The 16,117-nt window shown below is 39.2% G+C and overlaps 1 protein-coding gene across 1 annotated transcript in view; it reads right to left on the bottom strand.

The window, feature by feature from the left end:
- CLHC1 (clathrin heavy chain linker domain containing 1) overlaps positions 1 to 16,117 on the bottom strand; it is a 69,630-nt gene that overhangs the window by 22,665 nt on the left and 30,848 nt on the right. Inside the window, exon 9 of the mRNA XM_011996532.1 lies at positions 15,515 to 15,621. Coding sequence (XP_011851922.1) covers positions 15,515 to 15,621 — 107 coding nt within the window. The remainder of the gene's footprint in view (positions 1 to 15,514; positions 15,622 to 16,117) is intronic.

Raw genomic sequence — 16,117 nt, 5'->3', positions numbered from 1 at the left:
CGCCCGCCACCTCGCCTGGCTAGTTTTTTGTATTCTTTAGTAGAGACGGGGTTTCACTGTGTTAGCCAGGATGGTCTCGATCTCCTGACCTCGTGATCGGCCCGTCTCGGCCTCCCAAAGTGCTGGGATTACAGGCTTGAGCCACCGCGCCCGGCCAGTAGAGACAGGGTTTCACCATGTTGGCCAGACTGGTCTCGAATTCCTGACCTCAAGTGATCCACCCACCTTGGCCTAAAGTGCTGGGATTACAGGCGTGAGCCACTGCATCTGGCCTCAAATTGTATTTTTGAAAAGTAGCATCCAAGTACACATTGCTTAGAAGAAACTGACCTTATATATGAAGACACTAATAGATTAAAAGTTAGAGGACTGAAGAAGATAAACCATGCTAATACTAATCTAAAGAAAGAAGGAATCACTCTTCTGATTTCAAAACTTACTACTAAGCTACAGTAATCAAGATAGTATACTACTGGCATGGGGTAGACATCCCATCTAGCAATGGGATAGAACTGAAAGTCAAGAAATAAACTCTAAATATTTATAGTCAATTGATGTTTGACAAAGAGGCCAAAATTCAATGGATTCAAAGTATTTTCCCAACGTGGTGCTGGAAAAACCGGATTATTCATAAGCAAAATAATGAAACTGGACCCCACCTCACACCCTACACAAAAATTAACCAAAAGGAGATCATGTATCTGAATGTGTAAAACTCTTAGAAGAAAACAGGAGTAGATATCTGTGATCTTAAGTTAGGCAAAGATCTCATAGCTATAACACAAAAGGCAAAGCCATAAAAGAGAAAACTCATAAGTGGAACTTATCAAAATTAAAAACTTTTAATTTCAAAAGAAACCAGTGAAACACTTTTTTTCAATTAAAAAGAGTGAAAAGATAACCCACAGATGGGAAAAAAAATTTGCAAATCAAATAGGGTTTTAATTCAGACTATACAAGGCACTCCTAAAACTCAATAATAAAAACACAAAAAACACAATTTACAAATTATTGGGGGAAACCCCACCCCCGATATTCAACGTGTGTGCTTTTCTATTTCCCTATGTGTCAGCTGGTCTGAGAAATAAAGGGAAAGAGTACAAAAGAGAGAAATTTTTAAGCCAGGTGTCTGGGGGAAACATCACATGTCGGCATGTTCCATGATGCTCCCTGAGCTGTAAAACCAGCAAGTTTTTATTAGTGATTTTCAAAAGGGAGGGAGTGCACAAATAGGGTGTGGGTCACAGAGATCACATGCTTCAAGGGCGACAACAGATCACAAGGCAGAAGATCAGGGCGAAACTAGAATCACTAATGAACTTCCATGTCCCACTGTGCACAAATTGTCAGGGTTCAAGAGGAGAGAACCAGTCTGACTAGAATTTGCCAGGCTGGAATTTCCTAATCCTAGCAAGCCTGGGGGCGCTGCAGGAGACTAGGGCATGTTTCATCCCTATCTACATCTGCATGAGGCAGACACTCCCAGGGCGGCCATTTTAGAGGCTCTGCCCTGGGAATGCATTCTTTTCCCAGGGCTGTTAATTATTAATATTCCTTACTGGGGAAAGAATTCAGCGATATTTGTCTTACCCATTTTCGGTAATAAGAGAAATATGGCTCTGCTCCGTCCAGCCCACAGACAGTCAGACTTTAAAGTTATCTCCCTTGTTCCCTGAAAATCACTGTTATCCTGTTCTTAAGGTGCTCAGATTTCATATTGTTCAAATACACATGCTCTACAAACAATTTATGCAGTTAACTCAATCATCACAGGGCCCTGAGGTGACATTCATCCCTAGCTTATGAAGATGATGGGGTTAAGAGATTAAAGTAAAGACAGGCATAGGAAATAACAAGAGTATTGATTGGGGAAGTGATAAATGTTCATGAAATCTTCACAATTTATGTTCAGAGACTGCAGTAAAGACAGGCATAAGAAATTATAAAAGTATTAATTTGAGGAACTAATAAATGTCCATGAAATCTTCACAATTTATGTTCTTCTGCCATGGCTTCAGCCAGTCTCTCCGTTTGGGGTCACTGACTTCCCGCAACACAAATGACCAAAGGATAGACATTTCTCCAAAGAAGATATACAAATGGCCAAGAGACAAGTCAAAAGATGCCCAACATTATTGGTCATTATGGATGTGTAAATAAAAACCACAATGAGATACTGCTTCACACTTTGAGAAAATCTATAATCAAAAGATAGGTAAAAACACATCCTGTTCATAAGGAACCCTTATACATTGCTAGCAGGAATGGAAAATGGTGCAACCAAACAGAGAAGCAGTTCCTCAAAGTGTTAATACAGAGCTACCACATAATTTAGCTCAGCAATTTCACTCCTAAGTCTCTACCTAAAAGAAATAAAAACATGTAACCACACAAAAACTTGTATACAAATGTTCATAGCAGCATTATTCATAATAGCCGAAAAGTGGGAAAAGCCCAATGACCATCAACTGATGAATGTATAGACAAATGCAGTACGTTCATATAATGGAATATTATTTAGCCATATAAAGAAATGATACGTGCTACAGCATGAGCAAACCTCAAAAACATTATGCTAAGTGAAAGAAGCCTGTACTAAAAAGACCACATAGTATATGATCCTATTTACACAAAAGGACCAAAACAGGTAAATCTATACTGACAGCAAATAGATGAGCGGTTCCCTACAGTTTGGAGAGGAAGAAGAGATCAGGGAATGAGGAATTAATGGGTACAAAGTTTATTTCTGTAATGATGAAAATGTTCTAAAATTAGGTTATGGTGATGGTTTCACAACTCTGTATTAGAGTAAAATCACTGAATTTTGTGGAGATTTTCCCACAAAGGCAACATATCCATTATACTAATAGAAAAGAACAAAACTAACATAATCATCTCAATAAATGTAAAAAAGTATTTGACAAATCTAATATCCATTTCTGATTCTCAGCAACCATGAATACAAGATAATTTCTTCAACCTCTTAAAGGGCATCTATGAAAAACCTATAGCTAATAATTAATGATGAAAAACTAAATGCTTTATCCCTAAGATCATGAACAAGGCAGAAATATCTGCTTTTATCACTTCTATTCAAAACTGTACTGGAGGATTTAGCCAGTACAATAAAGCAAGAAAAAAAAAAAAGTGATCCAGATTCAAAAAGAAGTAAAACTGTCTTTATTAGCTGATGACATGATCACTTATATAGAACATTCTAAGAAAGCCACAAAAGTACTAGAACTAACAAAGATTTAGCAAAGTCACAGGATACAAGACCAATATACAAAAGTCAACTGAATTTTTTAAAATTTCTTTTTTAAAAATAAAAACGGTATATCTGTATATATTTAAGGTCTACAACATGAAGTTTGATATACATACTGAAATGATTAATACGTCAAGCTACTCAACATATCCATTACTTCTGTGTGTGTGTGTGCATGTGTGTGTTGAGAACACTTACACTCCACTCTCTTAGCAACTTTTTTTTTTTTTTTTTTTTTTTTTTTGAGATGGGGTATCATTCTGTTGCCGGTCTGGAGTACAGTGGTGTGATCATAGCTCACTGCAGCCTCAAACTCCTGGGCTCAAGCAATCCTCCTGGCTCAGCCTTCCAACTAGCTGGTACTACAGGTATGTGCCACCATGCTCAGCTATGCAATTTCCATTTTGCAGTATAGTATTATTAACTGTAGTCAACATACTGTACATTTATCCTACATAACTCAAACTTTGTATCCTCTGACCAACATTTCCCTATTTCCCCCACCTACCCTGTCCTTAGTTACCACCATTCCACTCTCTGCTTCTATGAATTTGACTTTTTTGGATTCCACATATAAATGAGATCATGTACTATTTGTGTTTCTGTGCCTGGTTTAGTTCACTTAGTGTAATGTGCTCCAGGTTTATCCATATTGTATTTGATGAAAGAAAATAAAGAAGACACAAATAAATGGAGAGATATACCATGCTATGAATTGGAAGAATTAATACTGTTAAAATATCCAGGAAGGCAGAGCAAGATGGCTGAATAGAAGCCTCCACTGATTGCCCTCCCCACAGGAACAACAAATTTAACTGTCCATATGGCTGGGCATGGTGGTTCACGCCTATAATCCCAGCACTTTGGGAGGCAGGCAGATCACTTGAGGTCAGGAATTCGAGACCAGCCTGGCCAACATGGTGAAACCCCATCTCTACTAAAAATACAAAAATTACCTAGGCATGGTGGCAGGCACTTATAATCCCAGCTTCTGGGGAGTCTGAGGCAGGAGAATCACTTGAACCTGGGAGGCAGAGGATGCAGTGAGCCATCGCACCACTGCACTCCAGCCTGGGTGACAGAGTGAGACTCTGTCTCAAAAACAAACAAACAAACAAACAAAAAACAAAAACAAAAAAACTATCTACACAAAAAAGCACCTTCATAAGAACCAAAAGTCAGCTGTGTAATCACAGCACCTCATTATACCTTCATGTTACTGAAAGAGGCACTGAAAAGGGTAGGAAAGACAGTACTGAACTGCCAACTCACCACTCCCCCATCCTTTGGCAGTGGCCATGTACCATGGAGAACCTGTGCTTCGGGGAAGGAGAGTGCAGTGATTGTAGGAGTTTGCATTGGAACTCAGTTCTGCCCTTCCACAGTGGAAAGCGACATCAGGCAGAACTCAGCCAATTCTCATGTGGGAAGCAGTTAGACCAGCCCCAGCCAGAAGAGAATCATCTATCCCAGCAGGTTGGAATTTGAGTTCTGGCAAGCCTCACCACTACACCCTCAACTGCTCTGGGGTCCTAAATAAACTTGAAAGGCAGTCTACACCACAAGGACTGCAACTCCTAGGTAAGTACTAGTGCTGTGCTGGACTCACAGCCAGTGGACTTGGAGGGCATATTACCTAGTAAGAAATCAGATGACGTGACCGAAGGAGTGTTTGTGCCACCACTCCCCCAAACCAGGGAGTACAGCTCACAGCTGTGAAAGAGAGTCCTTCCTTCCACTTGAGAAGAGGAGATGGAAGAGTAGAGGACTTTGTCTTGCAATTTGGATACCAGCTCAGCCATAATAGGATAGGAAACCAGGGAGAGTCATGAGGCCCCTATTCTAGGCCCCCCAAGCTCCTGGACAACATTTCTAGACACACACTGGTCAGAAGGGAAGCCACTGTCTTGAAAGGAAGGACCCAATCCTGGCAGGACTCATGACCTGCTGACTAAACAGCCCTTGGGCCCCGAATAATCAGAAGCAGTAGCCAGGTAGTACATGCTGTGTGCTTGAGTAAGACTGAGATATACTGGCTTCAGGTGTGACCCAGCACATTCCCAGCTGTGATGGCTATGAGGAGAGACTCCTTCTTCTTGAGAAAAGCAGAAGAGTAAAAAAGACTGTCTTGCAGCTTAGGTACCAGCTTGGCCATAATGAGGTAGGGCACCAAGCAAGCTCTTGGGGTCCCCAGTTCCAGCACTTGGTTCTTGGACAGCATTTATGGACCTACCCCGAACCAGAGGGGAGCCCACTGCCCAGAGGGGTGAGTTTCAGGACTGGTAGCATTCACCACTAGCTGACTGAAGAGCCTTTGGGTGAACATTGGTGGTAGCCTGGCAGTACTTCCTGTGGGCCTGTGGCAGTGGTATCCATAGGGAGAGACTCCTCTGCCTGTGGGAAGGAGAGGAAAAAATGGGAAGGACTTTGTGTTATGGTCTGGGTACAAGCTCAGCCACAATAGCATATAGTGCCAGGTAGATTCCTAAGGTTTCCAACTCTAAGCCCTGGCTCCCGATGGTATCTCTGGAGCCACTCAGGCCCAGGGAACTTGCTACCATGGAGGGAAAAAAACAAGCCTGGATGGCTTCACCACCTGTTGATTGTAGAGCCCTAGGCCTTCAGCAAACTAGGAGGTAGCCATGTAGTGGTTACAGTGGGCCTTGGACAAGACCCAGTGCTGTGCTGGCTTCAGGTCTGACCTAGTATACTCCCAGAGCTGGTGACCACAGTGGTGCTAGTGTTCCACTCCTTCTCCAGCTCCAGGGAGCTCAGCACGGATCTGAGGCAGTCTAGCTCACAAGGACTGCAACTTGGAGAGACTCCATTTTGGGGGAGAAAGTAATGGAAAAGAACAAGAATTATCTGGCAATCCAGAGAATTCTTCTGGATCTTATCCAAAACCACAAAGGTGGTACCTCTAATGCAGATATGGTTGCAGTAACCAAAAACTTAGATCACAACACCCAAGTCTCCTTGAATATCTGGAAAGCCTTCCCAAAAAGGACAGGTACAAACAAGCTCAGACTGAAGACTACAATAAATACCCAATTCTTCAATGCCCAGAAACAGATAAACATCCACAAGCACCAAGACCAACCAGGAAAACATGATCTTACCAAACGAACTAAATAAGGTAACAGGGACCAATCCCAGAAAGACAAAGTTATGTGACCTTTCAGGCAGAGAATTCAAAATAGCTGTTTTGAGGAAACTCAACAAAATTTAAGATAACACAGAGAAGGAATCCAGAATTCTATCAGATAAATTTAACAGAGAGATTGAAATAATTAAAAAGAGACAAGCATAAATTCTGGAGTTGAAAAATGCAATTGACATGCTGAAGAATGCATCAAAGTCTCTTAGCAGCAGAATTAATCAAGCAGAAGATTAGTGATCTTGAAGTCAGACTATCTGAAAATACACAGTGAGAGGAGACAAAAGAAAAAAGAATAAATAAGAATAAGGCACATATTCAAGATCTAGAAAATAACCTCAGAAGTGCAAATCAAGGAGGTATTGGTCTTAAAGAGGAGGTAGAAAGAGAGAGATGGGGTAGAAAGTTTATTCAAAGGGATAACACCTGGCCGGGTGCGGTGGCTCACACCTGTAATCCCAACACTTTGGGAGGCCGAGGAGGGCGGATCACCTGAGGTCAGGAGTGTGAGACAAGCTGGGCCAACATGGCAAAACCAAGTCTCCACTTAAAAATACAAAAATCAGCTGGGTGTGGTGGTGCACCTGTAGTTTCAGCTACTCAGGAGGCTGAGCCAGAAGAATTGCTTGAACCCAGGAGGCAGAGGTTGCAGTGAGCTGAGATCTTGCCACTGCACTCGAGCCTGGGTGACAGAGCGTGACTCTGTCTCAAAAAATCCAAAAGAAACAAAAGGGATAATACCAGAGAACTTTCCAAACCTAGAGAAAGCTATCATTATTCAAGTACAAGAGGTTATAGAACACCAAGCAGATGTAACCCAAAGAAGACTACCTCAAGGCATTTAATAATCAAACTCCCAAAGGTCAAGGATAAAGAAAAGATCCTAAAAGCGGCAAGAGAAAATAAATGACATACAATGGAGTTCCAATATGTCTGGCAGCAGACATTTTAGTGGAAACCTCTCAGGCCAGGAGAGAGTGGCAGGACATGTTTAAAGTGTTGAAGAAAAAAAAAGTTTACCCTAGAATAATATATCTGGCAAAAAATATCCTTCAAACATGAAAGAGAAATAAAGACTACCCCAGACAAACAAGCTGAGAGATTTCATCAACATCATACTTGTCCCTTAAGAAATGCTGAGGTGGCCAGGTGCGGTGGCTCACACCTGTATTCCAGCACTTTGGGAGGCTGAGGCGGGAGCATTGCCTGAGCTCAGTAGTTCGCAACCAGCTGGGCAACATGGTGAAACCCCATTTCTACTAAAATACAAAAAAACTAGCTGGATGTGCCAATGTGCACCTGTAGTCCCACCTATTTGGGAGGCTGAAGCAGGAGAACTGCTTGAACCCAGAAGGTGAAGGTTGCAGTGAGCCGAGATCATGCCACTGCACTCCAGCCTGGACAACAGAGCGAGACTCCATCTCAAAAACAAAAGGAAGAAGGAAAAAAAGAAATGCTGAGGGGAGTACTTCAATTAGAAAGAAAAGGATATTAATGAGCAATAAGAAAGTATCTAAAGGTACAAAACTCACTGGTAATAGTAAGTTCACACAAAAAAGACAGTATTATAACACTGTAATTGTGTGTAAATTACTCATATCTTAAGTAGAAAGTCTAAAAGATGAACTGATCAAAAATAATTACTATAAAAACTTTTTAAGACATTGACAGTACAATAAGAAATAAATAGAAACAACAAAAAAATTTAAAAGCTAGGGGACAAAGTTAAAGTGTAGAGTTTTTATTAGTTTTCTCTTTGTTTCTTTGTTACTTTTTTGTTTGTTTATGCAATCAGTGTTAAGTTGTCATCAGTTTACAATAATGGGTTATAAGATATTATTTGCAAGTCTCATGATAACCTCAAATCAGAAAACATACAACGGACACTCAAAAAATAAGAAGCAAGAAATTCAAACATACCACCAGAAAAAATCATCTTCACTAAAAGAAAGTCAGAAAGGAAGAGAAGACCATAAAACAACCAGAAAATAACAAAATGACAGGAGTGAGTCCTTACTTAACAATATCAAGTGAATGTTAACAGACTAAACTTTCCAATCAAAAGACATAGGGTGGGCCAGACACAGTGGCTCACATCTGTAATCTCAGCACTTTGGGAGGCCAAGGCAGGAGGATCACCTGAACCCAGGAGTTCATGGCCAGCCCAGGCAACATGGCGAGATCCTGTCTCCACAAAAATTTTAAAAATTAGCCAAGTGTGGTGGTGCATGCCTGTGGTCCTAGCTACTTGAGAGGGTGAGATGGTAGGATCACTTGAGCCCAGGAGGTTGAGACTGAAGTGTGCTGTGTTTACACCACTGCACTAAAGCCTGGGTGACAGAAAAAGATTGCCTTTAAAAAAAAAAAAAAAGTGATTGAATGGATAAAAAAAATAAGACCCAATGATCTGTTGCTTACAAGAAACACTTCATCTTTAGAGACACATATAAACTGAAAATAAAGGAATGGAAAAAGATATTCCATGCAAATGGAAACCAAAAAAGAGCAGGAGTAGACAAAATAGATTTCAAGATAAAAACGATAAAAATAGACAAAAAAAGTCATTATATAATGATAAAGGGTTAAATTCAACAAGAGGACCTCTTGTTGAATTGCATATATATTCAACCATTATAAATATATATGCCCCTAACACTGGAGCATGCAGCTACATAAAGCAAATGTTATTACAGCTAAAGAGAGAAATAGACCCCAATACAATACTAGTTGAAGACTTCAACACCCTCACTTTCAGCATTGGACAGATCATCAAGACAGAAAATCAATGCAGAATCATCAGACTTAATCTGCACTACAGACAAAATGGACCTAATAGATATTTACAGAACATATCACCCAACAGCTGAAAAATACACATTCTTCTTCTTAGCACATGGATCATTCTCAAGGAAAGATCATATGTTAGTCCACAAAGCAAGTATTAAAACATTCAAAAAATTGAAATAATATCAAGCATCTTCTCTGATCACAGTGAAATAAAACTAGAAATCAATAATAAGAGGAATTTTTGAAACTATACAAATATGGAAACTAAACAATATGCTCCTGAGTGACCAGTGGCTCAATGAAGAGATTAAGAAAGAAATTTAAAGATTTCTTGAAACAAACAACAATGGAAACACAACCTACCAAAACCTATGGGATAACAATGAAAGCCGTACTAAGAAAAAAGTTTATAGCTATAAGTGCTTACATCAAAAAAGAAGAAAAACTTCAAATAAACACCCTAATGATGCATCTTAAAGAACCAGAAAAGCAAAAGCAAATCAAACCCAAAGTTTTTAGAAGAAAAGAAACAATAAAGATCAGAGCAGAAATAAATGAAATTGAAATGATGAAAACAATTATAAAAATCAATGAAGAGTTTTAAAAAAAAAGTCGACAAACCCTTAGCCAAACTGAGTAAGATAAAAAGAGAGAAGACCCGAATAAATACAATCAGAGATGAAAAAGGAGACGTTACAACCAATACCACAGAAATTCAAAGGAGCATTATAGGTTACTGTGAGCAACTATATGCCAATAAATTGGAAAACCTAGAAGAAATGAATAAATTCTTAGACACATACAACCCACCAATACTGAACCATGAAGAAATCCAAAACCTGAACAGACCAATAAGTAATGAGACTGAAGCTATAATATAAAGTTTCCCAGAAAAGAAAAGCCCAGGACCTGATGGCTTTACTACTGACTCTACCAAACATCTAAAAAAGAACTAATACGACTCCTACTCAAGCTATTCCAAAAAATAGAGGCAGAGGAAATACTTCTAAACTCATTCTACAAGGCCAGTATTACCTTAATACGAAAACCAGACAAAGATATATCAAAAAAGAAAACTGCATGTCAATAATTCTGATAAACATTGATGCAAAAATCATCAACAAAATACTAGTAAACCAAATCCATTAACACATTAAAAAAATCATTCATCATGACCAAGTGGGATTTATCCTGGGGATGCAAGGATGGTTCAACATACAGAAATGAATCAATGTAATGTATCATATATCAACAGAATGAAGGACAAAAATTATATGATAATTTCAAGTGATGCTGAAAAAGCATTTAATAAAATTCAACATCCTTCATGAAAAAACCCATAAAAATATCTAGGGATAGAAGGAATATATCTCAACATAATAAAAGCCATATATGACAGAACCACAGCTAGAATCGTACTGAATGGGAGGAAACTGAAAGCCCTTCCTGTAAGATCTGGAACACAACAAAGATGCCCACTTTCACCACTGGTATTCAACATAGTACTGAAAGTCCTACTTAGAGCAATCAGACAAGAAAAAGAAATAAAGGGTATCCAAATTGGAAAGGAAGAAGTTAAATTATCTTTGTTTTCTGATGACATAACCTTATATTTGAAAAAAAATCTAGCCAGGCACGGTGGCTCATGCCTGTAATCCCACCACTTTGGAAGGCCAAGGCATGTGAATCACCTGAGGTCAAGAGTTTGAGACCAGCCTGACCAACATGGTGAAACCCTGTCTCTACTAAAAATACAAAAATTAGCTGGGCGTGGTGGCAGGTGCCTGTAATCCCAGTTACTCGGGAGGCTGAGGCAGGTGAATTGCTTGAACCCAGGAGGCGGAGGTTGCAGTGAGCTGAGATTGCACCATTGCACTCCAGCCTGGGGGACAAGAGCAAGACTTCATCTCAAAAAAAAAAAAAGTGAAAGAAAAAAATCTAGAGACTCCACCAAAAAACTATTAGAGGCCAAGCGTGGTGGCTAATGCCTGTAATCCCAACACTTTGGGAGGACAAGGCAGGCCAATCACTTGAGGTTAGGAGTTCAAGACCAGACTGGCCAACATGGCAAAACTCCGTCTCTACTAATAATACAAAAAAATTAGTTGGGCCTGGCGGTATGTGCCCATTGTCCCAGTGACTCAGGAGGCTGAGGCAGGAGAATCACTTGAATCTGGAGGCGGAGGTTGCAGTGAGCTGAGATTGCACCACTGCATTCCAGCCTGTGTGATGGAGTGAGACTCTGTCTCCAAAAAAAAAAACCTATGAGAACTGATAAACTCAGTAAAGTTGAAAGATACAAAATCAACATACAAAAATCATTGCATTTCTATATGCCAACAACAAACAATCTGAAAAGGAAATTTTAAAAAGTAATCCTGCTTATCATAGCCACAAATTAAATACCTAGAATTAACCAAAGCATTGAAAGAGATCTATAATTAAAACTATAAAACATTGATGAAAGAAATTGAAGAGGACACACAAAAAATGGAAAGATATTCCATGTTCATGGATTGGAAGAATCAGTACTGTTAAAATATCTATACTACCCAAAGCAATCTACAGATTTAATGCAATCCCTATCAAAATACCATGAAGTTCTTCACAGAAATAGAAGAAACAACCCCCAAAATTATATGGAACCACAAAGACCCAGAATAGCCAAAAACCATCCTAAGCAAAAAGAACAAAACTGGAGGAATCACATTAGCTAACTTCAAATTATACTACAGAGCTATAGTAACCAAAACAGCATGGTAATGGAATAAAAACAGATACACAGACCAATGGAACAGAATAGAGAACCCAGAAACAAATCCACCCACCTATAGTGAACTCACTTTTGACAAACGTGCCAAGAACATACACTGGGGAAAAGACAGTCTTTTCAGTAAATGGTGGCAAGAAAACTGAATATCCATATGCAGAAAAATGAAACTAGGCCCCTATCTCTTGTCATATAAAACAATCAAATCAAAATGGATTAAAGATTTAAATCTAAGACCTCAAATTATGAAACCACTACAAGAAAACATTGGGGAAATTCTCTAGGACATTGGTCTGGGTAAAAACTTCTGGCATAATACTCCACAAGTACAGGCAATTGAAGAAAAAAATGGACAAATGGGATCACATCAAGGTAAAACGCTTCTGCACAGAAAGGATACAATCAACAAAGTGAAGAGACAACCCACAGAATGGGAAAAAATATGTGCAAACTACCCATCTAACAAGGAATTAATAACCAGAATACATAAGGGACTCAAACAATTCCATAGGAAAAAAATCTAATAATCTGATTAAAAATAGGCAAAAGATGGCCAGGCACGGTGGCTCATGCCTGTAATCCCAGCACTTTGGGAGGCCAAGGTGGGTGGACCACCTAAGGTTGGGAGTTCGAGACCAACCTGACCAACATGGTAAAACCCCATCTCCACTAAAAATACAAAATTAGCCAGGCGTGGTGGCGCATGCTTGTAATTCCAGTTACTAGGGAGGTTGAGGTAGGAGAACCACTTGAACCCGGGAGGCAGAGGTTGCGGTGAGCTGAGATCGTGCCATTGCATTCCAGCCTGGGCAACAAGAGAGAAACTCTGTCAAAAACAAAACAAAACAAAACACTTAATCATTAAAAAGTCAGGAAACAACAGGTGCTGGAGAGGATGTGGAGAAATAGGAACACTTTTACATTGTTGGTGGGACTATAAACTAGTCAACCATTGTGGAAAACAGTGCGGCGATTCCTCAAGGATCTAGAACTAGAAATACCATTTGACCCAGCTATCCCATTACTGGATATATACCCAAAGGATTATAAATCGTGCTGCTATAAAGACACATACACAAGTATGTTTACTGCGGCACTATTCACAATAGCAAAGACTTGGAACCAACCCAAATGTTCATCAATGATAGACTGGATTAAGAAAATGTGGCACATATACACCATGGAATACTACGCAGCCATAAAAAAAGATGAGTTCATGTCCTTTGTAGGGTCATGGATGAAGCTGGAAACCATCATTCTCAGCAAACTATCGCAAGGACAGAAAAACCAAACACTGCATGTTCTCACTCATAGGTGGGAATTGAACAACGAGAACACTTCGACACAGGAAGGGGAACATCACACACCAGGTCTATTGTTGGTTCGGGGGAGGGATAGCATTAGGAGATATACCTAATGTAAATGACGAGTTAATGGGTGCAGCACACCAACATGGCACATATATACATATGTAACAAACCTGCACATTGTGCACATGTACCCTAGAACTTAAAGTATAATAAAAAAAAATTTTTTTAATTAAAAAAAGGGTAAAATAAATGGCAAAAGATTTGAATCGACATTTCGCAAAAGAAGACATACAAATGGCAAACAGGCATATGAAAAGGTGCTCCACATCATTGATCATTAGAGACATGCAAATCAAAACTACAGTGAGATATCACCTCAGCCCAGTTAAAACAGCTTTTACCCAAGAGTCAGGCAATAAGAAATGCTGGCAACGATGTGGAGCAAAGGGAACCCCTGTACACTGTTGGTGGAAATGTAAATTAGTACAACCACTATGGAAAACAGTTTGGAGGTTCCTCAAAAAGCGAAAAATTGGGCTACCATATGATTCAGCAATCTTATGATTAATGCAACGCTATTCACAATATCCAAGATTTGGAAGCAACCTAAGTGTCCATCAACAGACAAATGGATAAAGAAAATGTGGTATGTATAGGCAATGGAGTACTATTTAGTCATAAAAAAGAATGAGATCCTATCATTTGCAACAACATGGATGGAACTGGTGGTCATTATGTTAAGTGAAATAAGTCAGGCACTGAAAGACAAACCTCACATGCTCTCATTTATTTGTGGAGTTAAAAATAAAAACAATTGAACTCATGAACATAGTAGACAGGTGGTTACCAGAGGCTATGAAGGGTAGTAGGAGAGTTGGGTGGGGGAGGTGGGGCTATTTAATGGGTTAAAAAAATAGTTAAATTGTTAAAATGGCCATACTGCCCAAAGCAGAGAAATCTACAAAGCAGGGAACTACAAAACCACAATGACATACCATCTTACACCAATCAGAATGGCTATTAATAAAAAGTCAAAAAACAACAGATGTTGGAGAGGATGTGGAGAAAAGGGAATGCTTATACATTTTTAGTGGGAATGTAAATTAGTACAATCTCTATGGAATATAGTATGGAAATTTCTCAAAGAGCTAAAAATAGAACTACCATTCAATCCAGCAATTCCACTACTGGGTATCTACCCAAAGGAAAAGAAACCATTATATGAAAAAGACACCTGCACTCGTTATGTTTATCATAGCACTATTCACAATAGCAAAGTCAGAGAATCAACCTAAGTGTCCATCAAGGGATGACTGGATAAAGAAAACACATACACACACAGAAACACACACACATCACCAAACACTACTCAGCCATAAAATAAAACTGAACGCCATTATCCTAAGTAAAATAACTTAGGACGAGAAAAGGATGAGAGAACTAGGAAGTAGTGGGAAGAGAGGGATACTGAGGGGCATGAGGGAACTTTTGAGTGATAATCTCATGGGTGTATGCATATGTCAAAGGTTATCAAATTGAGCCGGGCGCAATGGCTCATGCCTGTAATCCCAGTACTTTGGGAGGCCAAAGTGGGCAGATTGCCTAAGGTCAGGAGTTTGAGACCAGACTGGCCAACATGGTGAAACCCTGTCTCAACTAAAAGTACAAAAAATTTAGCTGGTTGTGGTGGCACACACCTGTAATCCCAGCTATTCGGGAGGCTGAGGCGGGAGAATCACTTGAGCCCGGGAGGCAGAAGTGGCAGTGAGCCAAGATTGCACACTGCACTCCAGCCTGGATGATAAGAGTGAAACTGTCTCACCAAAAAAAAAAAAAAAAAAAAAAAAAAAAAAAAAAAAACTTACCAAATTGTGTACTTTAATATGTACAATTTGTTGTATTATGTCAATTTACCACAAGGAAGCTGTGTTTTAAAATAATGTGGAGCAAATTTGACAAAATATTAACATTTATTAAATCTTGACAGTGAGTACGTTGGTGTTAATGTTTCTCCATACTTTTCTATATACTTAAAATCGTTCATAATATAATTTAGAAAATCTAATCAAACCCCTAATGTTACTGCTAAGCAAACTGAGTAAATGGTAGAGAGAGGGCTGGGGCCTAGACCTCTAGACTCCCAGTTTAATGCTTTTTTCATTTTATGAGAGAAAAAGCAGTAAATTTGCATACATATATAAGGTTCAGAGAGAAATGCTTACCCTTAAATGTATTCATTGTGCCAATGTTTCGAAGAATTCTTCTAGGACTGTTTGCTGCATAACAAGCTGCCTTTTCATATTCACCAAGTGAGATTAACTCATTAAATCTATAGGCATCACATTTTATAATGTGTTATAATGACACAAAAAGAGAAAAAACTGATTAGAAATGTTTAATACAGACCAAATATAGTGGCATAAAGATATGGAAAAACAAAAGGAATTCTAATAAACTGTAACTAGAATCATTCACCCTGTAAGATGTTCTCTGAAATCTTTCTCTAATATTCTGTTGGGTTTTTTTTAAGTCTCAGAATAAAACTCCCACCTGCTAGCTAACTTTGAACATGATCCTAAACTTTATTCCTATAGCACTTACAGCAAGCCATAGAGAATGGAAGAAAGAACTTGAATTTATTATGAACTCAGATTTTTTTCCCCGCATATCATTTCCACATGAAAAAGTACTGGTATCAGAGGAAAGAAGGACAATCTACTTAGAAATGCCACCTGAAGGAAATACTAATTGAAGACAGAAGCTGCTAAATTGGGCCGGGCGTGGTGGCTCACGCCTGTAATCCCAGCACTTTGGGAGGCCGAGGC

This window comes from Mandrillus leucophaeus, unplaced genomic scaffold (assembly GCF_000951045.1).
Source record: "Mandrillus leucophaeus isolate KB7577 unplaced genomic scaffold, Mleu.le_1.0 Scaffold518, whole genome shotgun sequence".
Classification (NCBI taxonomy): Eukaryota; Metazoa; Chordata; class Mammalia; order Primates; family Cercopithecidae; genus Mandrillus; species Mandrillus leucophaeus.
This window is presented reverse-complemented; position numbering and strand designations above follow the sequence as displayed.